Genomic DNA, 27824 nt, shown 5'->3' with positions numbered 1-27824 from the left:
CATCAAGCCATTGACCACTACCCTCTGGATGCGACCATCTAACCAATTCCTCACCCACCGGACAGTCCACCCATCAAATCCATACCTCTCCAGTTTAGAGAGAAGGATGTTGTGAGGGACCACGTCAAAGGCCCTACAGAGGTCCAGACAGACGGCATATGTAGCCCTTCCCATGTCCACTGATGTAGTCACTCCATCATAGAAGGCCACTAGGTCAGGCAGGCAGGACTTGCCCTTGGTGAAGCCATGCTGGCTGTCTCAAATCACCTCCCTGTCCTCCATGTGCCTTAGCATAGCTTACAGGAGGATCTGTTCCACGATCTCCCCAGGCACAGACGTGAGACTGACTTGGCCTGTAGTTCCCTGGGTCTTCCTTTTTTCCCTTTTTAAAAATGGGGGTGATGTTTCCCCTTTTCCAGTCAGTGGGAACTTCTCCAGAAGTCGCCACGACTTCTCAAATATGATGCATAGTGGCTTAGCAACTTCATCCGCCAGTTCCTTCAGGACCCGCAGATGGATCTCATCGGGTCCCATGGACTTGTGCACCTTCAGGTGCATTAGATGGTCTTGAACCTGATGTTCTCCCACAGTGGGTGGTTCTTCATTCTCCCAGTCCCCGCCTTTGCCTTCTGCAGCTTGAGCGGTGAGGCTTGAGCACTTGCCAGTAAAGACCGAGGAAAAAAAAAACCAAAAATACCACCATGCCTTCTCTTGGAATGTTGACCTGAATAAGCTCTTGCTGATAGTTAAGCTTAAAAAATTAACCTTGTAGCATATAACATTTTATCCTAAAAACCCACAAAGTCTTTGAACCCATTTTATGAGCCCAGTATGAGCATGCTTTTGCTCATCTAACTCATTATTCTTCCCGTTTTTGCTGCTGAGGTGTAATCTGAAAATGAAAGGCAAGTATGATTTTTTTCCGTCCCAGATATTAATTTCAATGTGGCACACAAATACAAAACAGGAGGCCACAATTCTTGCAAGTATGAAAGAACTTTCTCCTAAATGCTTCACAAAGCATTCCTATCAAGAGCTAAAAATCTCTGCTATTTTTTTACATGAGTAAGACTTTATCAGACTACGTTTGAAGTGTAATGAATTGATGCCAGTAATACCTTGTTCTGTTACCTCAAAACGCCTGCTTACATCTCTCTCTCTTCAGGTTTAATCAAACAGTACAACGTTTTGACAAATAAATGTAATCATCTTTTCTAGAAGCTTCACAAATTAAGCTTGAGATACAACCTCCCTTTTCAGATCTTCAGAAACGTCACCCACCCTCCAGGTGTCTTGAGAGAGAACTGCAAATGGCTATCAGGTAGTTTGATCCAGTTCTGTAAGGTCTCAGGGTGAATTTCATCAGGTGCAGCCAAATTGGACAACGCCCAATGATACAAAAGGAACCATGTTTTACCCTAAATTTGGGTCAATGTAACTTCAGCCAATACTGAGCAAACAGACATAATGTGGTAAAAAACAATAAAACAATCATATTTATAGTTCTTTTCTCTGTGTTACACACAAAGATCCTGTTCCTGCTTTGTGTATGTTCACTCAGTGAAATTCAATCACAGACTACTGGGTAAAAAGTACCTCATTGAAAAAGTGCATATTTTATGCACATTTAATGCTTCCAAATGAGGCTAAAAAGGAAACATTGTCAGTCCAAACAACATTTAAGTTCTTTTATACCAGAACCTTCAAGAAAATACATTCTATAGCACCAGGATGCGGTGACAGTTAACACATTTGGTAAAACAGTGACAGCGTAATTCCCCCCACATTTTTGCACAACTGAATAAACATATAATTCAGTCAAGGAGATTTCCAAAGAGTGTCAAGTTCCAACAGTGGCTGAAGAAAGACCATATGACCAGTTTCAGGCTTGCCTTGAAGAAAGCATGAACGAGCATTCAGGGATTTCCCCCCTGCCCAGCCTTTTAGAAAATAACAGCAGTTGCTGTATGTGCTCCCTTATTCTAAACGAGGCATCTAATATACTTGCCACCGATAGACACGATTGCCTCATGAGACGTACCCAGCACCAGCCACATTCATATGAGAACCAAAGAACAGGGACCTCTCCTACCTTTGTCTGTTCGGGCAATCAAAAGATCCAGAGCTTCTAACACATGCATCTGCTTTATTTGGAGAGTTTTATCAAATACTTGCACTGACGGTTGACCATCTAAAAGAGAAACACACATATTTATTAAAAATCCTGTTAAAATTTGCTAATCACTGGGTTTGACCTGTTTCTTTCTTGTAAGAAAAGCCTCATTTTTTTCTTACAAAAATGAGAAAACTTGCACCAAGCTGCTACGTATACCACAGCATCATAGCCAACACTTCCTCACGCGAGAGCTTTATCATTGCCCTGGATCAGATTATGCAACTGAAGCCTAAAAGGGACCTTCCTTTGGAAAGTTTGAGAATTATCACCAAGAACTAACTTCATTCCCTCAGTCCCGCTGGCCTTATGTGGTACACAGAAGATAAGAGGTCAAACTAGCAATATCATTGCTATGGAAGAAGCAGGCTTTCATTGTCACATAAGCCTTTAGCTTCGTGCTCACTATCATCAAGGGCTAAGAAATGCAGACAAGCCATTTAAACACTCCTTGAGCTTGGATGTGACTTCATAAGTCTTTTCAGATGATCAAGAAAACAACATCTGAAATAACAAAACGTTCAGAAATCTGCATTAACATTGGCTCCCCAATACGGCTTGATTCTGGTGCAGAGAGAATTTTTGCAACTAGGTTACATAAATGTAATAAATTCACTTGGATTGGTAACTATCCCTGTAGGTGAAGACCTACCAACACCTGAACAGAGCTTATGAACACACGTTTTCAAGAAAATGGTCAGATACATAAAAATTGACACAAACACACTGGATCATTTACTAACCGTCTACTAACAAGATGCCAGCATCTGTAGAAACCAGCAAGGACTGGCCCCAAGAATCTGCACAGACAACCTCATGAGGAAAATTACTGCAGAAAGATTGAGATTCCCAAGGCTATGAAATAACACAGGGGATACATATTAAGTACACTAAGAAATACAGATCATACAGACACAGAATGTGATGGATAATGGCAAACAATAACACGTAAATGCTTTTGGCAGGATACATTTCCAAACAGTATATTTTTTGAATTTGAAATAATCAAAATTTAGTTAATTTTCTTGCAGAGGAAATACTCTCCATATTAATTGGGTTTGGAGACTAATAAGTGTAAGACACATTCCTGAAACACTGGAACTAAAACACATGCAGCTGATACTCTGTGTAGCCCTGGAAATACTCAATATGTATTTTATTTTAAAAAAAAACCTATAGACTTATAACATATGTACCACCATGCATATGCAATTTGCTTACATTTTATAGCTCAGTTTGTGATGTTTAGTCACTAGCACATGGTACAGTTAAAACTGCCTTTCTGCCAAATTGTTCTTCGTCATGTGTTCTCTGTACTTACCTCCCAGAGTCTGCCCCTCCTCCCCAATTTAAATATTAGCTGAAGTCTGAAATTCTAGAAGCACTTCCGAAGCTTCTGTATATAAAATGCATGCAGAAGACTGTGGTTTGCATCTTTCACTCCCTAATGCCCTTGAACAAAACCTGGTACTACAGGAAATAAAGACACAACTGAATTTTGTTTTAAACTTGTTGCAGAAGTTAAAATAAAAGATGATTGCAAATGGAAAACAGGATTTTCATCAAATATTCTCAGGTATAAAAATATCCACACTTGCTTTAACTTAAGAAGTGCTTCTCAAAGGGCTCACCCTTTATTAATTTGATATTGGCTACAGAATCACTTTGACACCATACATTTCATCTTTGCTGCTACAGCATCTAATTACAAAAGTAAATAAACAGTATGCAGAACTGATATGCAATGCCATACTCAATAGCGTTTAATTTTTTTCATAACTCTCCTCAGACAGTTTTTTTCATAACTCTCCTCACTCACCTCCTTTTTACAAAAGCTTGTGGTTGCCAAGTTAGCTGTGGCATCCCCTTTCACAGTGGTTTTCAATTTCAATGCCTAATACAAAGAGATGTTTTATTTAAGTTGAGTTTTTGTCAGCAATACCCAAGCTAAAAACTATAAAGAAAGGACAATTTAGGACTACAAAGTAACTCCAGTTTAGAATTCCTATCACATTTTAAGTAATTAGGAAAGAAGCGGAATTCTGTATACCCTGAACAAAGTCTGCAGGAATCACTAGAGGGCTGCTAGGTGTCTTCTCAACCAAAATATATGTTGGTTGGGGTTTTTTTGGTTTTGTTTGTTTTTTAAATGGAAACTCAAAATCAGAAAATAACAACAGAGAAAAGCCTCCACCTCAAATCATAAAAGCTAGTCATCTACACAATTCATTCTATAAGCTAGCTGGATAGAGGATCCTTTTATCAATTATACAAGCTGGCTTTTCACTTGCAAAACTTCATAACAAACCACTAAGTCAAACTATATATATACATTGCCAGGGGTGCCAAGGACACACAGTATCACAAATTCGTCAACTAGAAGTAACTAGAAATGAGCCGATTCTGAAAGGGCTAAGAACTCTAGAGAAATACTGTATAAACATAGTTTCAGTGAGATACACAGTAAGTCTGTTTAAGGTATCCTATATACCTTCATTGCTAACCTTTACAGCAGCGTTCCTATAAAGCAATGACACATGGAATCATCACAGCATTCTTTAAAGCAAAGTTTAGAAATTACCTAAACCAATTTTACTGCCCTAAAGTTTGCCTACCATCATGCATGGTCTCTGTGAAGTGGCAGTAATCAGCTGCATGCACCGTTTGCACATTTGCATTAAGTATGGCTGTCAGCTTAGAAAGACGCACGAAATACTTCATTGCATTAAGATTTTAATTTCATCCCACCGGTCAGTAGAGATCACGTTGACAATAAATAAATTATTTAAATATACTGCTGAGCCAGTCATCAGTGAGTTTTGTTTACCATCTAAAAACTCAACTGACTGTAGCTAAGGGACAGACACATTCACAGAGTTTGGCAAGAACAATTAAGAGCTACTTGGAAGGCATGTTGAAATGTGTTCAAGCTTACAGTTTGTAACTTAGAGGAAAGTTCTTTTAGGGAAGGGAAAGATTTAAATGTGAAAAGAACCTCCAAGAAAAACACAAACAAACATATCTATGAATTTTTAACCCACGTATTAGGTTTCCCTTTGATGAAGACCATGCCAGGGATGGAAGTCTTGTTTAAGAAATGGGTCCCAACTAGATTTGTTATGTGAGTATCTTATCAGCGTTTAACCTGGGGGAGGTGGAGGGGATTAAGCTTATAGGTTTCTATACTTTCAATAACCATGTTTGTCTTTAACTTCTGTAATGTAATTAGTAAACTTGGGGAATAAATCATTGGTTACTTCTGTCTGAATATTACAAACACATTCTTTTTCTTTTTTTTTTTTCTTTTTTTTTTTCCACACCTGCCTAGAGTGACTAGCTATTTCAAGGTGGTTGGGGAAACGGTGAGCAAAGCACAGAGGAGTGGACTTTGCAGCCCTGCCAATGCAAGCTTTAACAGCCCTAAGATTCTTCTGCACCAGCTCTCAACCACCTGGCTCCATTCTCTACCTTTAACCAGATCTGGAACTTCTCAGACTCTTCCACTCTTTAGCTTGCTAACTCAGATAAAAAAAACAGGAGGGAAGGAAGGAGGCTTGGGTTTTTTTGGTGGTGTGGGTTTTTTTGTTTGCTTTAATTTTTTTTTCTGTTTTGGTTTCCTGCTCTGTTAACTCCTGCTGAGTTAAATCAGCTCAGAAAAGAGATATTCTTAAGATAAGCAGCAGAACCATGTCACCAGTCCAGGATCAAGACGAGACAAGCAGGAAGGGACAGGGGAACTGATGAGCATACACACTGTCTTTTTTTCTGCTGCAATGAACTGTCAGATCAAACCAGACTATCTAAATCATCAGGAAGTTTTACTCCTTACTGAATCAAAATGTCAATAAGCCCATAGAAGATTGGAGTCAGCGTCTGGTATGTTCAAAGAGGTGTGGCAACCTCTGATTTAGCAGAAAGACTGTCAAAACTTCTTCCTGGCTAAAGTAGGGTAAATAATTTCTAAGAAATTCAATCTTAATAAAACATATAGAGGAAATCCATGAAAGACTATGTTTCTTCAAAGCACAGAAAAAGACAGAGCACTCTTCTGCTTGGAGGCAGAAAGCATCTGCTGCATGAAGGAGGGAAAACACTTTTAGGTTTGATCCTAAGGTGTTATTTTTCCAACCTTCCTTTAGCTTATGTATTTTATAAGTATTTGTAATTGTGTTGTGTACCTCAGATGTTACAGATAAATACTTCTATTCATATATAACGTAGCTTAAACTAATGCAATACTACAAAACTATTTCTGACCACAGAGAACTGCATTAAGTCCTGACATAACTCTGCAAGCTAATCAAATCCTAACAAAAGGGGTGATGCAGTCTTTGTAAACATAGGTGCATACCTCCTAAATTGACCCTACCTGACCAAGCCGGACAAACTCTGCTTGCCGAGCTTCCTCTTTTTTCCGTGTTGATTTTGGGGACTCTGGTAACACATCACTGAAGGACCTTCTATTGAGCATGTTCTGAAACAAAAAATGTTTCTTTTTTAAACTGAACCAAAAGTTTTCATAATCTTTTAATCTGAGTTAACTTAACGTGATATCATTTAAATTTTCTGTCTTTTTTTTTATATTTTCCTGTAGTGATTAATCTAACTGTATAGCTTCTCAGAGAACAGAAACTGCAACTCTCCCAATCCTTGAGTGCTTTACTTTCCAATTTGTCATAGTTTATCACTGTCATGTTCTATACAATCGTAACAAAGACTGCAGACATGAATACATGGACAAAAAAGTTTAAGCAGATCTATTTGGCTAAGAGAAATAAGCAGTAGGAAAAAAATAGCACCTCACTAATTTTAGAAGTATTGAGCTTCTTTTTAGCTACTTAAGAATCACCTTAAGAATAAGTCTTCATCATCTAAAATGAAGTTCTCTCATTGTTACCCAAGGGTAAAAATGATCCAAATTTACACATAATGGAAGTGCAGTTTTTATGGTGACAAGACCATAATACCTGCATTTGCAGAGTCTAAATTTCCTATTCTCTTGCTGCAGGTAAGCTTATACAAAGTATGACATTGTTATGCTTCTCCTCACACCTGGTTTAAACAAATGCATGAAAAGTCCTATCCTGAAAGGACTGTCTGTCAACCTTCATATAACTGTAAAACTAGTTATATGACAACTGGTATTTAGCCTAGTGTATGCAATTCAGTGCTCATTAGGATTACAGACTTTTAAAGCAACGCAACATTCAACCTGCTAGTGAGAACAGGAAAGCACATGTGAGGGATGCAGGGACTTCTGACTTACATTTACCTTGTGTAGATCAGGCATCAGGTCTTGGTATAAAGAGCGGATCAGCATGTCCAGAGTGCGTTGACGTTTCTGAGAAAATGTTGGGGTTTCCAAGGTGGCTTTTTCTCCATTTATTACTAAAATATTATGGAAAAGAAGATATATTACCTAAATGAACTTTGACAATTTCCACTGACTCTAGTTTGCCTCTGTACAAAAATACCTGTTTTCCCCTTAATAATTTAGAGTTGCCTCCTTTTTGCACGTTTTTTTAGTGACTAATGATCCCTTAAGCTTAAAAGAGAAAAATTAGTAATAGAATTCTACAGGGCATCCCAATAACATCCTAACCAATAAAAAAAAATTAAGACAAACTACTAATCAATTTAAGTACTAAACCAACTTAAATATGCAAAATGAGTTATTAGTCAAGTTCCTGTCAGGTAAGGATCTAATTGTAATCATCACAATCAGTTCTCAAAGATTTTCTTGCTAATTTAGAAGGGCAAGTAAGGGTCAATGAAAACTGGAACAGAATCTTTACAGAATTAAAAAGTTCTTGAAGGTGCTGAAAGGCACCTATGCAGCATGCATTCAGAAAAGCTTATATTTTCAGGTTTTCAGAGCTGCTAACCTAACACCTTCTACTACTAAATATCGAGCAGCATTATAATTTATTCCAGATCTCCAAGTCCTTTAAGAAAATGCAAAGCTAAATATGGCTGCACATTGTGCAAATGTAAAAGTCAGTTTGTATCTAGTAGCCTGAGAAGTGTAATTGCATAGAAATCCAGTTTTTTGTTAATCTGACTGGAACAGTTTGATGGAACTGACATCCCACCTACGCTACAGATTTGGAAAAAAATTCTATACAGAACAGTAGCATACACAAGAAAATGTGTTTACATTTTAAACATGACAGATTTCACTTTATTAAATCACTTATTAAAAAAGTGTTTCTAGCAAAAGAAAATCTGACTTACATTTCACTAACACAAAATCCCTGAATTCCTGGTGATTTGTAAACACAGGTGGGGATGGAAGGGGAGGCCCAAAGAGAGGAACACTTTCTTCTGAAAATATTTTCAGCCTATTGAAAGAACAATCTTTATCTATATTGAAAGTCACATTCAAAACCCACCATTTTTATAGACACTATTCAAAACTGAAGAAAGAACTGGAAACTGTTATCTGGGTACGTCTTAGGTAAGAACTCCCATGGGTCTAACAAAAAACAATCACTTGTAATTATTCACTAGAGCAAAACTCTGCTTCCTTTACACAAACTAACACTAGGACACTAACAATTACAACAGAACTTTGCAGTTCTACTCATAGAGCAATGCTTTTAGTGGCACTAGCAAAATCTAGTCCTTTTCAAAAAAGCGTAAAAGAACAGTTCTTCGCCTACAAAATATGTTCTCCTTATAGATTTCCACCTTACCTATGCATTCACCACACACATGAAATATTTGATTCTTTCTGAGTAAAAATGGCTTACTACAGCTGAGTCTGTTGTTTGGGAACAGCAAATTCATTTTCACTGAGGAAGAAAGAGTCAGAATGACTTCCATGACAGCTGGACCTGATGAGTTCTTTTGATCCATAAGGAATCCGGCATAGCAAGGATGAATGGCAGGTACAAAACCCGTGCATACAACATGCTCAGCAAGCCATAGCTTCTTTAAGGTAAGTAATCATTCCTTGGTATTTCAGGTGACAGTCTGCACAATTTTCTTCACTATAAGATAGCAATCGGACAAAGATCTTCCAAGCAGCATGTGCAGCTGACACAGGTCACAGCAAGTTAAGTGGTAGAATTATAGATTCAACCTATCTCTACTGTTACAAAAAGCAGTCAGAATTTGCTTCCTCAAAAAAACAGCAGTGATTGATTGGTATTGATTCAAATGGATTCTAATGGATTCATTTGGTCTTTTTTCATGAAAGCTTAGAAACTGCGCATACATCTGAAATGCAGTATTACAGTTGCATGAATATTGATCATTCTAATACCGGTTTCACAGACTCAAGACACAATTTCAGAGATGCCCTATGTCTATCTCCAGGTAAAAAATAATCATTTATCACTACGTAGGGTGTGAAATGTTGCTTGGCTAGAGCAGAATGAGTTAAGATGGGGAAAACCATAACAAAACAATAGACTTCTTGAGTGACATAAAATATAAAGTCATTCTAAGCAGAAATTCAGTGTCAGACCTCACAGTGGCACTGCATATGAAACCAGGAAAATTTCTCTCAAAAGTCTAGAGTATCCCCTGTTTCTTTTGACTGAAATTTTGGCCACTTGGAAGATAGTCTTCACAAAAAAATAACAGAAGGAACAAGAGTCCCATGCAGGCCTAAGGTGAAGGGACAAAAATAAATGTAATCAGGCCAAGCTGAAATATACAATAATGTATTAAGCCTGTCATATAATGTAAAAACACCCTGTGGTATGCAGTATGGGAATATGTGTTAAGACTGGCAGAATGAAGCAGCTAAGGAATAAGATGGAGTGATCTAGTAAAAGCAGTCAGTTATTCAGAGCAAGAGAGACAAATTTATCTTATTTACTGCTACTCATTTTTCTCCCCAAATAAACAGCAATGTAAAAAGCATTTACCATGGCTAGCCCATCTACTGACTATTAGCTTACAATTAGGAAAACATTCACTTCTTAAAGGCTAATGAGGGATGTATGCCCAGGTTTCTGTCCCAAAACAAGAAGAAAAGAAGAAGTAACTGAGCTTTCACTGTTCATTGGAATCATTAACATGTTTTGTGCCTCTCACCAAGTTGGGCGGGAGTGTTGATCTGCTTGAGGGTAGGAAGGCTCTGCAGAGGGACCTGGACAGGCTGGATCGATGGGCCCAGGCCAACTGTATGAGATTCAACAAGGCCAAGTGCTGGGTCCTGCATTTCAGCCACAACAACCCCATGCAGCGCTACAGGCTTGGGGAAGAGGGGCTGGAAAGCTGCCTGGCGGAAAAGGACCTGGGGGTGTTGGGTCGACAGCCGGCTGAACATGAGCCGGCAGTGTGCCCAGGTGGCCAAGAAGGCCAATGGCATCTTGGCCTGTATCAGACATAGTGCGGCCAGCAGGACTAGGGAAGAGATCGTGCCCCTGTACTCGGCACTGGTGAGGCTGCACCTCAAATACTGTGTTCAGTTTTGGGCCCCTCACTACAAGAAGGACGTCGAGGTGCTGGAGCGTGTCCAGAGAAGGGCAACGAGGCTGGTGAGGGGTCTGGAGAACAAGTGATGAGGAGCGCGGCTGAGGGAACTGGGGTTGTTTAGCCTGGAGAAAAGGAGGCTGAGGGGAGACCTCATTGCTCTCTACAACTACCTGAAAGGAGGCTGTAGCGAGGTGGGTGTCGGTCTCTTCTCCCAAGTAACTGGCGAAAGGACGAGAGGAAATGGCCTCAAGTTGCGCCAGGGGAGGTTTAGATTGGATGTAAGGAAAAATTTCTTTACTGAAAGAGTAGTTAAACATTGGAACAGGCTGCCCAGGGAAGTGGTTGAGTCACCATCCCTGGAGGTATTTAAAAGACGTGTAGATGAGGCGCTTAGGGACATGGCTTAGTGGGCATGGTGGTGTTGGGTTGACGGTTGGACTCGATGATCTTAGAGGTCTCTTCCAACCTTAACGATTCTATGATTCTATGATTCTATGCTGAAAAGCAGAATCTGTGAGGACAATCAATTGAAACAAACAAACAAACAAACAAACAAACAAACAAGAAGGTGCTCACAAAATCTTAGAGCAAAATAAAACTACTCCTTTTTTAATTGCATTACAGACATTTTCCAAAACAAAGCTTAGCTATAAATGCCAGGGGGGGAACCCACGTATGCAAACTGAAGTATCATGCTGTTGGATTCTTCTCTGGAGCTAGACTGAATGGCATGCTGGAGAAACAGAGTAATGTAGATTTCTCTCATCTTATTGAATCAAGATTTAAGTTTCTTAGCTATATTGAAAAATATAGTTACTTCTAGTGAAAAATTCTTTTGAGATATACTTGTCCATATATATCCCCCCTGTGGATATACATGCACCTCAAGCACCCAAGTTTGTAGACTTTCAAATCCTGCACCTATTTGGCGTACACATGCTTTGTCTCATCTCGTACTCCACATCAAGAGCAGCAAGGATGGTGTGAACCTTCTCCTCCAGCATGGCCCAAAATAAAGACTCCCAAATATTAAGGGACTTGAAGAGAGAGGTAAGATAGGAGAAAGCACACATTTATCAGCAAGCTCTCTTGAAGAAATCTAGTTAATATTAATCCATTTTCTTCTCACTTTCATTCTTGTGCATTTCCACAGTTGCAATGCAGATGATTTCAACTAACATTCATAAATGAGTAGGTGGAGTTGCAGTTGCACAAAAAGCACCAAACTCTTACTGCTAACAATCAAGTTTTGGAGCTAAGCAAAAAGGCTTAGTCAGTCCTGTATCTTTGAGATACAAAAAGTTCCAGTAACCTATATTGCAGCAAGAAGAACAGATTCTTAGATGACCATGAAGATTGCTCAGCCTATGAAGTATAAAAAACTTCCAAAGCAAGCCAGAATTTACATACGTTGGAACCATATGGTTGGATCTGAGCAGCGGCTTCTGAAACCATGGACCATGGCTGGTATCAGTGGTCTGTACTGTGCATTGAGGGAGAGACTGAAAAAATGCCTGCTACACTTCTACTATATTTTTTAGCTGTCAAAGTGATATGGGTCATTCAAAAAAAAAAAAAGCACTAGTGCCAGGTGGTCAGTTCCAGGGATATTCCTGGTCTCTTCCACAATCTGCCCGAGTCCTCAGAGCTATGGAATTGTCAAGGAAGCAGGAAGCAAAACTGATCTACCTAAGGACCTTGTATTCCTGGAAGCCGTTTCCAAGTTCAGTTTCTTTCCTTCCACTACAAGCTAACTAGTAGTTCACCTCAAAGGAGCAGACCCAATGCCACCAACCTTCAGCTTCGTCCTGCAAATGTGGGGTAGAGTAATTTACAAACAATTTTGCTAAATAATAACTGATGTCATGCAGGCTCACACAGCCATTAGAAATTTGCATTCAAAGCCTAACACATTGACTTCACCCTTCCATCTTGCAAAGTTTTTAGTTTTGAGTGTTGTAGACACGCACACACACATTCCAGTTTGAGGAATAATTTTAGTTTCACGCCCTGAAATTTCCTTTCTATTGCTGGATAAACCAAACATTTTGGGTTCCTAATATAAATTCTTTAGCCATGAGAGACTTCAGCATCTGAGCTGGCAGTGATTTCAAACCCAACCAATTCTCTCCTCAGGCACATATGCAAAAAAGAATGCAATTCTCCCATTTCTTTTTGACCTAGTCTAAGTAGTAAATGACTTAGCATACTTTCAATAGAAGAGGGATCGCTACAGACATTGCTAGTACTTTGTAAAGGAGAAATTACAGTGGCAAGTCTATATCCTATACTGAGAACTCCAGCACACACACTGTTAGCTAAAGGGTGGCTCTTATTTCTCTTTACTGCTTATTTGGTTCAAGCCCAAGGTGAATCCCTTCCATGGGCTCGGACAATGACATCCCACTGCCACTCTGCTTTTTCAAGACTGACAGATATCTCTGGCATCTTGCCATTAATCTCAAGACAATAGTTGGGATTAACTATTTGGTTAAAGCCACTTTGTTCATTAAAGCCTAGGCACGAGGCTGCAGAAATACTTGCTTTTCAGATTCTGGTGAGACCTAACAGACTCAGACTTGGAGAGCATATGCCTCCAAGTGTGAGGGTCCGAAGGCTAACTGAAAAACAAATGAAGAACACATTATTTACCAGCAAAATTCCACTAGGTTTTAAGTACATGATGTCCAGCTGTACAAGTACTCTATTAAGAGCCCTAAAAATGAACTGGTTTGCTTAGCTACAACCCAACCCAGACCTGTAAGGATCTGCAGTCCATGGCTATCACAACATCACATCTAATTAACTTTCATCATACATGTAGTTCACTATGTCATTGATCTCACCAGGTCAGAATGTTCCAAGCATATCTTCCATCATTTTGTTACATTTCATCTAAAAAGTAGTTTTGTTTTGCCCCCTCAGCTTATGCCTGTTCCAGAATTTCATTTTTCTGATGGTTAGAAACATGCAACTTATTTATAGCCAGTTTACAGCCATCTGCATCCAGGTCCACATTGCTCTTCAATTTTGTAAGTTCATTTGGCTTCCTGGCATACAGACAGGTGTGGCATATAGACAAAATGTTTTCCCATTATCTCTAAACCATCAGAAATTCAGTGTGAAGTTATTTGTTACAATCAGCACCTACCTGTAACTATCATTCTGCTTATTATATCTCACTAGGGCAAAAATATCTGCCATGCAGTTAAGGAAGTTAATCCAGTACTAATAAAACTCACATGTATTTTAACACACTTTTTTTCCTGCAGCAGATCACAGATTTAATAAAGCTAAAATACATTAATCAATGTAAATATATAAAATATTCTAGACTATACACATTTTACTGTTTATAAAGGAGGTCCCATACAAAATTTTATTGTGTTTGATCAACAGTTTTAAAAATTGAGCTAGTACCACAAATACAGACTTCTTGCCATTATATGAAGCATAAGACATGCCATATAGTTCTGTGTGTGTTTGACAGACTTGTTATTAAAAATTCTTTAATTCTTTTAGTAGATAAAAAAGTACAGATTCTGAACTTCACTTCCACCAAAACTTCCATTGAAGAAAAGATTCCAATAAAATAATTTAGCTAACAGAATTATAAGAAAATAGAGAGGAGGATTTAAAGTGGAAGTACACAAAAATGTATTACCAGTCTTGATTCATAACTTTGGGCAAATCTGGGAAGAAAAGAAAAGAGGAAAAAAGAAAAAAAAAAAAAAAATCAGAGAAATCCTTATGGTTGCCTTGCAAAATATTTTTATGGAATCAATTAGAGGCTTCTTGCTTTGACAGATTTCCTTAACACCATCTCTAAGTTTTCAGTCCTTATAAACAATGTCAAAGAAAGTGTAAGTCTGAATAACTTCACTGGCTGTATGGGTTTGTTCCAGATAGAATGAAGAGACCTTTCCCAATAGCTGTGATGAGCACTATTGAAGACTGCACAATAAAAGAAGACTTACAGTGGGATTCAATTATTTCAATGTAAGCATCCAGTGCTATTTAAGATGCTTGAGAGTATGTTGCCTAGTCTCCAGCTGCTATTCCAAAAGGAGCACAGATCTCCTGTAGGCCCCGAGTCCCATCTGCCAGACCTGTACAGACATTTCATGCCAGACCTGCATGCATTTATTTGGCTAACTCAATCCTACCCCACAGATGACACATGGCAAACCCCTACAGCAGCTATCATTGCTGTATAGGACAGCACAGTGGGATGTACGTATGCTAATTTTTCCCATTGTAGAAGTAACAAAAAGGGGTGCTATAGTACGTAAGAAAGTGAGTACGAAGTGCTAGTACAGATCCAATGAGCTTTGAGATTTACCACATCTGACACAGATCAGTGTCAGTCCCCAGTTTTCTTTCGGACACCTTTATCCTTGGCTACTGTCAAGTGAAAACATCAGGAAGGTGATACGACTCCATCGACCAGCTGTAGATTACTTAAAATGACCTAAATGATAACACGTCCTTATGGATTTAGGGCACATCTGCCCCTGCAACTCATTATGACACCAAGGACAGCTGAACCTCAAAATGTTTGTCAAAAATCAAAAAGAGTGGGGTGTATCAATTACATCACAAGTCCTCCTAACAGTAATAAGGGAAGAATTATTCATTTTTTACTAACGCTGACACTCTGAAGAGCTACACTGACTTATTAACATTAGTTAATAAGTTAACTTATTAATTATTTCTTATTAGCAATATTTAGGTTCCTCTGATAGCTAAAGATTTTTTTTTAAAATTGTGGAATTCTTTTTATTCTAGTCAATTCTTCCATTTCGAGTAAAAGAGGTTAATATATTAGAGCTTAAATCTAAAAAGTAAGACCAGCCATGGACGAAACTAGAAAAAAAAGTTCTAACAACAGTTAGTCAGCCTGAGAAGTAGGTTTAGAAGTCATAAGCTTTGCGATCATTTTTAAAAACTCAGCAACAGAGCATGGATAGAAATAAGAGTTTTCTTCTTTCCATCCATTTTTCTTCATTCCATTCCATCTAGCCTAAGAGATGCCAGCTTAGGATCTATGGACCACTAGTGTGACCCCATGATAATCCTAAGCGATTGGCAGCTGGTTTTTGGAATCATATTGTCTTCACAATGTTTTCAACCAAAAGTTTGAAAAACACAGGCTGCCAAAAATCTGGAGAATATGTAGTTTATGGTCTGAAAGATTTGAGAAACACTGATCTGAAATACATAAATACCTAAAATAAACAGCATCTAAACATTAAAAGGCAATATTCAGTAGTCAATGCCAAATTAATTCATATCACTAACAGAAATATTTTTATGAATTTGTTTTATGAAAATGTATAAAATTTAATTTGTGAAGTGACCCAAATAAATGTCTTCAATAAAAATACAATTTAAAAATCATTCTTGCTTTGACCTTATCTTCTAAGTGGTTCAACATTAAAATTGTTTTATGAGGCAGACATAGAGACTCCTAGTCAAGCAGCTGAAGGTAAAGAATGCAAGGATGCAACTGTCTTTCTAAAATAGTTTTCACTTCCATTAACAGCATGCAGGAAGGACTTAGGATAGAAGTAAAAGTAACACTGATCTTTTTAAAAAAAAAACTAAAACAAAAACCACTAGAAAATGTAAGGAAAAAGATACGTGTAAAATGAGAGCGAATCATGGATGGCTTGAATGCTGGAGAATATTCTTCGCCCTCCTGAAATACGATAGTGACAATGTCATTTCCAATATGTCGCTTCCTTTCTACCTGGAAAAAAAAAAAGAAAAGAGGGGGGGGGGGGGGGGGGAAGAGACAGACACAATGACTTAAAAGACATAAATAAATACCTTACCAATTCTGTGAGAGAATGGCAAAACAATATTCCTAAACTGCAAACAGAAAAATTATGGTCAATATGATTGAAGCCAATATAAAATTATTATTTAACTATAAGCAAGTAAACCTAGCAATGTCACGGTGTACACACAAGGCAGCTGCTAAAACAGCAGCTATTGCATATTTTTAAGTTACCAAAGCACTCATAATTTCCATAATTTCCATAATTAATGTTCATAAATTGGGCAAGGAGCGCCTAGCATTCCAAAAACCCAAATCCATCACTTGGAATAAAAGGAAAAAAGCTCTGATGCTGAGTTATTCTTTAAAAACAATAAATGTCCTGATTGGCCTCTGGTTTCTGCTGTGATCTTGTCATCAATCCAAGGCAAAAGCATGAGAAAACTGACACAGAAATAAAAAAAGGACAATAAAATTATATCATCTAATTATATTATTAGAATAATATGTAATATATAATTATTGCTTAAATAAGAAAATAGTAAAACAAGTAATTTGTGAGTAATTTTAGGTAAATCATTATGGATGTGTGATGTATAGGTAAATGCATGTGCTTATAAAGTATTTTTTCATCATATAATACATAGAAAGGTTCAAGCAATGGATGACAGCACATTTGAACAAGTACCCAAGAACCCACCTAGTCCATCTATGAGAGGGCAACAGTAGTGCTTTAGAGCAAATGCACAAAGCTTGCCATTAACATGCTCACAAGGGGAATTTCTTTCAAGCTACACAAATTGCTGCCCGAGTATGAGTTTTATGTTACATATGTGAGTATTCTGACAATTCACACACAAATCTAATTTCCAGCCTTCCTAAATTCTTTGAGGTAATGATAATTGCAGCAGTGAAGCTCTACAAGTCATCTGAATAACAGAATACTCAATCGCTTCTCAATCAATTTTGTCCTTCTTCGCAAGTGTCTTTTGTACCTTAATAGAGATGATATGAGGTATTATCTTCCAACAAACATCATGAAATTTTCAGCATTAGGTATAATATTGAGGAAAAAAAAAATACAGCAAAAGTCTTAAGACTTACATTTCTAAAATATTAACAGGCAAGAAATCCCTTAATTTCTTTTAAAGTTTTGGAGTTCATGGTTTAATAAATAAAATTTAAATTTAAAAAAAAAAAAAAAAAGAAAGAGAGAACCATATACCTGCTGCTTGTTCTCTCTAGAATATGGTAGCATGGTTGAAACATGGAACATAATTTCATGTCCTTGAAAAACTGTATAGATGGAACAGGTTCCTGTTGTATCATCTGCAAGGGAAGACAACATTCTCAGTAGGAGTATGTTCTTTAAGTTTTCTAAGGATCAAAAGATATTTCAGGTCCTTCTACCAAACCTCCTTTAGTCATCCTTTTTTCTGATCCTTTTTAGAAAATGTCCATGCCACATGTTTTACGTGGGTCCAAAACCCAAGTTTGCAACCTAATACTGCATCTTCACACACTTAAAACCTATGATGTCCTTCACTTAGCCTCCTGAAATCATGCATGGTTCTTCAAGCCATGATGCCCTACTATCGTGAAGCAAGTAACGTCAGGTTATTCTTCGCCCCATTCCAATATAAAATGAAACCTTGAAGATACAGGTCATATAAATACTTCTCTTCAACTGCATTCCATACCAGTGATTTAAGCTAACCTGACTTTTTCCTAGTGAAGCAGAGCATTTAGCATGCACATAAGGAAGCCTGTTTTGGGATTGTATTATTTCCACAATATATACAATATGCGCATGCAATAAGCAAAAACATTTATATCGCAGCCCCCCACTTTTTTGCTTCAGATGAGTTCTTACTTTTAGTGTCCAGTCCTCCTCTGTAGCCTGTCCAGCCTTTCAAAGTAATTGTGTCACCCAAGAGATGCAAAAACCTTTGAAAGCTTTCACTTCCAGTTTCTACACATAGAAGGGAGAAACATTAACAACAGAAAAGCACATGTAGTAATAGAACACCTATAAAAAATAATCAAAATACAGGAACTCGTCCGGCTCCCAGGACACGAGGACCAAAAGTTTCAGCTGAATTAGTTTCTCCTCACATCCTCCAAGACTTCTACCTTTACAGAAACAGCATCCCAGCTTCACAGAATAGGCATCATCATGTGACATTAAACAGTGACCTCTTTTGCTAACTCCAAGACACTGTTCAAGTGCATAGAAGAACGTGATCATGCTACAAAAACCCAAGAGTGAAAGAACTAGAAACAGTGACTTTTTGCAGGTAACATGAATTGCCTCCTTCAACTGCTTCCTTTTTCTATATCTTATGTTGCATAGTCTATTTCTAGAATAGAAATTTCAGTATCTTCCAAGTTATACTACTAGGTTTCCTACAGCAACCTTTTATAGAAATAGAAGATTCTAGGCTACAATTTTTCACCCAACACGAACATGAAAACCTAACAAAACTACTGTTCACATAACCATTACCTCCCTTCCGGCTTCCACGTGTAGGCACCATCCTGCATTTTTTTATTCAGATGAATAAAACAAGAAAAAGGTGAAAAAACTCACCATTGCTGAACATTTCATCATCTGTAAGCTGCCCATCCTTAGCATAAAGGACTCCAAATTTAAAATTCACAGATCCCTGAGAAATAAAACCAGATATTATATGATAAACAGGCAACCAAACAAAAGACCTAAAATAATATTTTCTCTAAGGACTGTTATATACGTACTTTTGTATACATCCTACACATGGGAATATACATTTCATACCAACTCCATTACATGCTCAAGTAGTGGATACCTAATAATTTACCTTTGATCATAGATTATGAATTTTGTGATATACTAAGACGATGATCTATTAATATGATATATTAAGTTGGTGCTTAAAATTATTCTTGATCTCATAAGTTGCCAAGAAATACTACATTTTTAACTGCAATACGCAATTCATTTCTAAGTTGTCACAAGCATGTCAGTGCAAATATTCCAAATACAAAGCCGTATTTGTTGAGCAGGTCTGTGAGCTAGGAGTGATAAGTTTACACTTACCTCTTGCTCTTCAAGAACCAATAAATCCTGTAAACAAAACAGTATCTTTAGCACACTGGTATTAAAGACAACACAAATAAAACTAACAACATTGTATATTTAAGTTTTGTTTTGAAGTGGCCAGTTCAACTGATAAAGACAGTTTACTTTGTAGTATCATGTAACCCTACTCATCATTATTATCCTGCTACTGAAAGAAACAAACTAGTAGCATTTATACTTAATGACTTATTTTTCCAGAAAATAATAAAGAAAAACAACCAAGTAAACAAAGAAGTCACCTCCTACCTTTTGTATCTCGGGGTGAAAAATTTCCCTTGGGCTCTTCTCAAATTTGTCAAGACTCATAGCACTGAAATGCAAGTTAAATACTCCTTCATAGAAGGGCAACTATACATTTCAACATTAAACCACTAACTGGTTGCAGTTAGAACTGGTTACAAAAGGAATTGTTCAAATAGACTCTCTTGTTTTGTGGAATAGCCATTTCTTTCCCACAATACTAACCTCCGACACTTCTTAAACTTATTTTGGATTTTAAAAACAGAGATTAGTAAGATGCTGCATAGAGATCAGGTTTAAATTTACTGTATTTACTTATAAAGCACAGAACTTTATTCCATCACCCTTCACTTTGGCTTTATACATAATCATTGTGAGCATTTTAAGAGGACTCAATAACCTATCCTATTTTGTAAGCTTTTCTTCTCTCTCTTCTAAAATAATTCAAGGCAAGTCAAATGAAAAATGAACAGTTCAGCATCAAATTCACATGCCAAAGATCCACAAACAGAACAGAAAAAAAGTATTTAAATAAGAAGCAAGATCAACCGCCTCAATAAACAGAAATATCTAATTTATAGCATTTTTTCCTAACTCGTGTTTCTGCATTTACTATTATTTATGCCCATTTTTTCCCCTAGTGTTAATTTATAGAACTGCGGAGCATGTCACAGAGTGCCAAATGCAGTCTGTCTGGGGCACAGTGAACTAACAGGGAGGTCAAATCTGATGCACCTTTCCATCACTGCTTATGCTAGATCACAATGCAGACAGGATTTGCTTTAGTTCCTTTTGAAAGGGATTCTAATGTTCCAATTAATTTAGAAAAAACAGGTTTATTAATGTAACCAAAATTCTTTGAGACAGTCTGTACCTAGATTCACACTGGCTGCGAGCAGGGTGAAATGTCAAAGGAATATCAATCAGGCCTGAGGGAAGGCTCAAGGACCATAAAAGCAAAAGAATAGTCAGGGAAGAGATTTTAGTCCAAGCCTAAGTCAGCAAAAGGAGATGACATTTATCCAGCTGATCGCAGGTGGCACAGACCCTGGGAGAAGTGGGGAACAAGGTCTGAAACAAGCCTGCATTTTCCTCTGTAAAATACTGGAGCATCACAAGATGGGACTCATGAGCGTGTTTCAGCAAAAGAGTTATGACCCAAGCTAACAGGAGACAAAGTTTCTCCACTCTGGGATGCCTGGGCAAAAATGTATATGTGGGTGAGAGTGGAAGGAGATGCTGGGTTAGAAAGGGATGTTAGGAAGAGATATTTCAGCAATCGGTGGGCAGACATGGAAGATCAGGTGCTTATGCAGGTACAGCATGCAGTACTGACAACTAGGAACACTATTCAAGCCAGTGCTGTAGGAGTTAGAAGAGGGGACTTAGCTCATCTCGATGAAGAAGATGAAAGAGATCTGAAGTGTTTTCAACTCACCATCTTGACACTCCAAACCAGAACCACAGCCCAGGAAATCAGAATTAAGAAGTGAGGCTCAATGGTCTGCTAGCCTCTCTGGCAAATTCAGAGGTCTGGGACCCCTCAGAAATCTTTTGCAGTTGTAGGAAAATCCAGATCTGGTGGTATTGACTTCGCATCACAACACATGCCCTGTTCCCAGAATCCTCCTCTCACATCAGCACTGGCAGTGTTATCCAGTGGACTGGCTTCAACCAAGCAAGAGACATTTGCTAGTACTCTATATGGATCAAAGGTTTTGAAAACCTGCAGACTGCCCATTTATCTGGTGCACACTACCTGTTCAGTAAATGAAGGCACTTTTTATGGGTTTCTAGAGGAGGTAAAATCCTTACAGTAGATGCATTTGAAGATGTTGTCAGTGAGGGATTTGAGAAAACACACAACATGATTAGGTCGTAAAAACTGCAGATTAAATTTGGATAAACACTTTGCAAACAGGTGCTCTGACGTTTCAGTTGATTATAATCTTGAATGAAATAGAAATGGCGTTGGGCTTGCTCACTTTATATTCTCTTCTGCCACAAAAGAGGCAGGACAGAGTACGAGCATGCCCATACAGACTCCGGCTGGGGGAAAAAATTTTCTTGGCTTCACCGACAGTGTGTATAACTCACCCATAGTGAGACTTACATGGAGACAATCAACTGAAGAAATAATTCTTGGTTTCTTCCCTGTTTGCTTACTCCTGCTAGAGCCACATAATAACCACCTCTCTAGTCAAAATCTGCTGTTCCTTAGGTCTGTTTATTGTCTATCTAATTTAAAAAGATATTTCTTCTCAACCGCTGCAGTTCCACTTAGCACCTGTTTTCCAATTAACTTGAAAATAGTCCCTCTGCTAAGAATTTTTCTCCATTTTAAGTTGTCACTTTGTCTATTCCACAACAGGCTTTAAAACGACTTTTTGCCGCCTTCAATGATTAAGATTTTTAAACCTGTTTTTACTGTTTTTATAAATCTATCATGAAAACCATGCAATACAAGCTCTGAATTACAGGAAAAGGCATACAGACAAATATCTTAACTGATAACTTATTTGTAAATACATACCTTAATATAGATTTCACTGATAATGTTTTTGTGGGACTATAAGGGAGACATATTTTCTGAGTACCCTATAAAGAAAAAAAGCTAGGAAATATTACAGGACATACTGACTTTTTCTGTATATTCAAATAGGAATATTAATAAAAACAATAAGTAAAAAAAGAAAGAACAAAACTGTGCTAGTTTTACTTAGCCATATTTACTACTGGGGGGGGCGGGAAGAAAAACTGAATGTGAAAAGTCATGGATGGTGCAAAATTATTTTTTACTTAGTTTTGACTACCTTGGCATGCGGTATGAGGGCTGCTGTAATGAGCAGACATTACAAACTATTTCTTTTAAAAAAACAAAAACAAAAACATGCATGCATACAGGAAAGTTTTAAATCAATTGCTTGGATAAAAGGCTCTTATGGAACATTAAGTGAAAAAACAATTCATTAAACAATATTAATGAAACCAGTATCACACCTGCCTGTTTTTTTAACATTGTATAAGAAAATCCTAAAAGCAGCATAAAGTCATTGCCTAAATTCATCACAGGACATAATCAAGAACAATTCAGGCAAGATTTCTAAAAATAACAGAGTTACAGGCAAGAAAAATTAAAAAAGATCTGGTATCACAGATTTCTGTCAGAAAGGTTAGTATAATGTTATCTACAAAGCTCGTTTAGTTTTACCTACTATGGTAGAATTATATGTTCTTATTGTATAAAATGAAAAATATGAAATATTTTTGGAATTTTCAGTATTTATAAAAAATAAATACTGAAATTCTGAAGAAAGCAAAAAAGTATATGATAAACATATCCAAAACAAACAAGCAAACAAAAAAAGTCAGAGCAGTAATTAAATATTTGTTTCTTACTGTTTTTCTCCAAAGTATTGAATGGTATTGAGGAACGCGCTGATTATTTTGGTCAGACAGTACAACAGACAAAAAGAAAGGGTTCTTCTCTGCATCTGTACCTATATAATTTTGATGAACTGTTAGGGAAAAAACAAGCAGCATTATCAACCATAAGGAAGACACACACACCCACTCATGCATGCATGCAGACACACATGCGCACACAGAGACATGTATAAATATGTAAATATATGCATTCATATGTCAAATATATACTTATCTACATAAATAACTATGTATTTACATACAGATGTGTAAAAAAAACAAGAGATAGGTACAGCCTTCAAGGCCAAGAAGGGTTTCAAAACATCCCTTTTTGGTAGCAGGGGTTCTACTGCTTATAGAAACCCATCCTCTGTCTTCAGGTTAAAAAAATACATGAAACAAGAACTTGTTTTCTGTATAGGACAGAAAATGTATTAATACTAAACTAATACCATATTTTTTTCCATGTTTAAATAATAGCAATTCAAAGCTACATTGCATTTTCATTGATCAAAACTTCATTCACAAAAAGATAATTACCTTTCCCTAAAAAATATTTGAAATACCATCTTGTATGACACTCTGGGTTTTCCAAATGCACATCCGTTCTGTGCCATGTACCCGGAGTGTAGTCTGTATTCTGAAATAGAACAGGGAGACTGTCAGATCAAATGCCAAGTGAAAAAAAAGGAGACCATAACACAGGCAAAAGCCAATCAAGAGTGGCTGATTCACCAGAAGAGTTTTAGTTGTACACTGTTTTTTAAAAAGCAAAGAATTATTCTGAAGTCAGTTGTTGCGCAGCTGAAATTAAAATTTCTCCCTCTCCTTTTTTTCCTCTTTTCTTTCTAAGTAACTACAGTCTTTTCCTGTTATACCACTGTTACTGGTAATAGCTTAGTATTCCACTGAAAAGAAGATATTTCAATGTGGAATTTGAAGACCAGTGTTTTTAAAACTTAGAAGTAAATAAATTAATAAACAGAATTCTTCCTCCGGGTTATCATTTGCTCAGTTCTTCCCAAAATAATCCTCAAGGACTCCTTGCTAGACCACAGCATGCACTGGAAGTTCTTCAGTGTTGTTTCTGGCTTGGCCGGTTAAGTTAAATTCCCAAACACCCCTCAAGTCCTTTTGCACTAAGAATTAACATATGCAGAGAAAAAGCCATTCTCCATATCCATTCACCATGTGGCCATTCATCACCCACTCAGAAAATCTTTCTGTGATACAAGCTAATCAGCTTGTGAACTGCATGAAACTGAACTAAAAAGACAGTGTACAGAACACGACCCCACAGAGAATCAATGCAGAATAGTTAGATTGCTTTAAACTCTGCGCCCAGTGCTGATGCAAACAGATGATCAGTCATAGTTTACTGTTAATATTCGTTCATTACAAGCTTACCAAGACCTTACATATATTTCAAGAATATAAGGTCTTCTTTCTTTCAATATTAAGATTATATTTACAGCTGAAAAAGTTTTGCAAAAAAAGATAAAAAAAATTAAGATAAGTAAAAACCTAAGTGTCACTGGATTGGTTGCAGGGACACACCACGAGTTTAGCAGCACAGGAATCTGGAGGGAATGACTCTCTCAGGCTCCACTCAGCTTCTTTATCCCTTATTTAAAGATAAGCATAGCTGCCAAAAGACAACTAAGGGGAAAAAGAAATGAAGCTATAGCCTCATCACAGGCACAAAGATCATCAGGACACCAATATAAAGCGATGAACTAGAGACTGTGAAGTGTTTTTCAGAGGATAAGATAGGTATTTTTCTTCTAACATGATCAGGTGAGCAAAGTGTTACCAAAACTAAACGAAATACCAGCTTTTCCCTTAAAAAATTAAATTGTCAAGATTGCATACTCTTTAAAGAAGAGCTAGGCTAGACTGGGGGGGGAAAAACCCACCATCTCCCTCCTCTTAGATTCTTACATTCTCATATTATTTAGCATTTTTCAAGTCCGCTTCCTTAGTAATTGATTGCAAATACATCTTTCAGTGGTGAAGAATAACTGAAGCTGAACTATTTTTTCAGCTTTCTATGCGTATCTTTAGCCACTTACCTCACCAGAGGAGCCGTTTTCCACGCGGAACCGTCCAGCTCTTTGAATGGCTCCATCAGCATCACTAGATATAAGCTATAAGAGAGTTTAAGAGAGAGATTCTAGTTCCAAAAATAGCCGTTTGATCAGCAATCAAAGCTTACTACGGTTTCTTCTTCTCCCAGGCACCATATGACTACCCACAGAGAAGGGATCAGCATAGCTATTTACTAATTCGACTACGGATTTGGAATGACCCAATTATAACTCTAAGGAGGCACAAGCAGGAAAGCTGTTCGCTCTTTTGGTAGATCCCAGTACTAATCAGAAATTCTCCTGTCTCAGATTTTGGCTGCATCAACACACAGAATGCCTACAGAGGGACTTGTCTGCTTTCCAGAAATTGATCTTGAAGCTTGCTCCTTTCAAAACAATGGGTCTTACAGACATGATGATTCTTGTCCTCTCAGCCTTGCTGAGCATAAAACTCTACTTGTTGGCAGTATTACTGAGACTAGCAGTCTTTTACTGCATTTTATTTATTGATGTTTTCTGGAGACGGAGAGCAACGAGAATCTCCAAACATAATACTCAGTCATTATACTGAAGAACATAAAGTACAGGAGATGTCCTGGTCTGCTTCCAGCATTAACATCAGAAAATACAACTTACTTCCAGCTGAAAACTTGAACAGTTTCATAAATGCCTGGTCTTTTTATAAGGGAATCTAGGGATTCCTAGAACACTGAAACTCTCTTTGTTTTTAGAAAAACTCTTGAGAAGTCAGTAAAAACATAGGATAACACAACACTGATGTGTTCAGCAACACTGCTTAGGAACCCTACAAGAGAAGGGGAGGAGAATGCTGGCAATGATATTGCATGTTACTCCTCTCAAAACTGTAAAAAATGAGATTGTCACGTATCATACCAGACTTATGAAATGGGATCTGAACAACAATACTGCAATGGTGTATCATTCCTTGCTTCCCTCTAGCAATCCATGTTATTCTAGGATAATACTTTCTCCCTTTACTTGGTGGAAGAGTTATCACAACATTTTTAAGTTCTCTTTGCTCCTTGCTTTGAAGTGATCTGAGGCTATGTCAGGAATAAACTAACATGGCAAAAACTCCAACACATCCTGGTGCCTTGTATAAACTGTAAGGGAAATTATACGGACAACTGGTCGTATTACACCAGTGGGAAAGACACAGGAAAAAATGTTTAGGGCAGAGACAAAATAATTGTGTTGTAATAAATAAAAGGTGGAAATAATTGAGCAATTGAGATGCCGCTGTGGAAAATATTAAGCAAGAAATGTTCAATATTAAACATTTAGAAATTTGAGAGGGCAACAAGCACCTTTATACGTTTGTATTCCAAAAGATAAAAAGACACACTTTCATAAAATACTAGCAGAATTTTAAGAAAACCAATCAAAAGACCATTTGTGTGAGCTTACTGTGAATTTGTAATTACCAATAAATTTTTCTTTTCCAGCAAAAGAATCTAAGTACTAGTAATGAAAGAGCCTCTTAGCAGAAAGCAGTTCACTTGCTTTTTTGATTAAAACACCACATCTAATATGTGGAACGTATGGAAAGAAGAGAAAGATACCTGGTGTTCTTGCAATGCAACTTCCAGCAACTAAGCCACCAATTTACACACATATTAATAAATATACTATCCCAGAACTTTAAATTACAACTATAGCTAGTAGAAAATTAGTGATTTCTTCCCACAGTAAGAGAGCTGGAGTTCAGTTTCTTTACCCCTCCCCACTTCTGTTTTCCTATAGTAAGTTTATGTAATTTCATTATGGCCTTGTATACAGAGTGATGTTATTTTACCTACTGACGTACTGCTATTTTCACAACAGAGACGAAATTTATATATATGAGAAAAATGAAGTGCCAACTTAATCTTTGAATCTGAAGAAAATGCAGAATAACTGACAGATTTTAGGGAACAGTTTTCAATATCCTTATTGTGACTAGTTCTTTTAACTTTAAACCCTCTCCCACTACTCTGAAGCATGTACACATAAAATCACATACACACATATATATGTACACCCACGAGCATGCATACAATTTTTAATTCACATAATTGCAAGTACTTCATCCAATACTACCCTAATATTTTGCAATCTTCAGCTTATAAGAGGAAAAAAGGCTCAATTGCCATCTGGGGGTAAACACGATACTTACATAACACTTCCTGTCCTGTTATGATGAAATATTCATAAATAAGGTAGTAAAAAGATTTCCTAGCACAGGTCTAATATATCTATTCTGAAGCCTCTTTTTATTTCCCTATAACTTTCAAGTCCCGCTTAGAAAGCACATTTTCCAAACTAGATCCAATTTTGTACCTGGAATTGAAAAGGATTTGAGCTCTGCATTATAAGCTGCTAAAATCAGAGGACAGACTATGTAAACTTACAAGCTCCACAGATCCGTAATGCTTTCTGCTAAACTCTCCACGTCTGCAACCCAGATCTTCAGAGACAGAGCTGGAATAGAAACACTTCATCAGTGTACACAAGTCAACTAGCCTTAGATCTCCTGCAACGCTATATCCTGCCATTAACAAATAT

At 37.4% G+C, this 27824-nt stretch overlaps 1 protein-coding gene across 1 annotated transcript in view; it reads right to left on the bottom strand.

Annotated features, from left to right (window-relative positions):
- The window catches only part of GARNL3 (GTPase activating Rap/RanGAP domain-like 3), a 42529-nt gene extending 14769 nt beyond the window's left edge, over nt 1–27760 (bottom strand). The window contains exons 1-18 of the mRNA XM_009334204.1: nt 27671–27760; nt 25245–25319; nt 23713–23812; nt 23146–23264; nt 22280–22344; nt 19753–19816; nt 19465–19491; nt 18976–19051; nt 18259–18357; nt 17611–17714; nt 16247–16355; nt 13755–13800; nt 8408–8514; nt 7446–7561; nt 6543–6647; nt 3993–4067; nt 2917–3028; nt 2093–2191 (exon numbers count right to left, since the gene is read on the bottom strand). Coding sequence (XP_009332479.1) covers nt 2093–2191; nt 2917–3028; nt 3993–4067; nt 6543–6647; nt 7446–7561; nt 8408–8514; nt 13755–13800; nt 16247–16355; nt 17611–17714; nt 18259–18357; nt 18976–19051; nt 19465–19491; nt 19753–19816; nt 22280–22344; nt 23146–23264; nt 23713–23812; nt 25245–25319; nt 27671–27760 — 1588 coding nt within the window. The remainder of the gene's footprint in view (nt 1–2092; nt 2192–2916; nt 3029–3992; nt 4068–6542; nt 6648–7445; nt 7562–8407; nt 8515–13754; nt 13801–16246; nt 16356–17610; nt 17715–18258; nt 18358–18975; nt 19052–19464; nt 19492–19752; nt 19817–22279; nt 22345–23145; nt 23265–23712; nt 23813–25244; nt 25320–27670) is intronic.
- Between the last annotated feature and the right edge of the window lie 64 nt (nt 27761–27824).

Source organism: Pygoscelis adeliae, unplaced genomic scaffold, assembly GCF_000699105.1.
Source record: "Pygoscelis adeliae isolate BGI_AS28 unplaced genomic scaffold, ASM69910v1 Scaffold150, whole genome shotgun sequence".
NCBI lineage: Eukaryota > Metazoa > Chordata > Aves > Sphenisciformes > Spheniscidae > Pygoscelis > Pygoscelis adeliae.
Note: the sequence above shows the minus strand (reverse complement) of the source record. Positions and strands in the feature narration are given on the sequence as shown.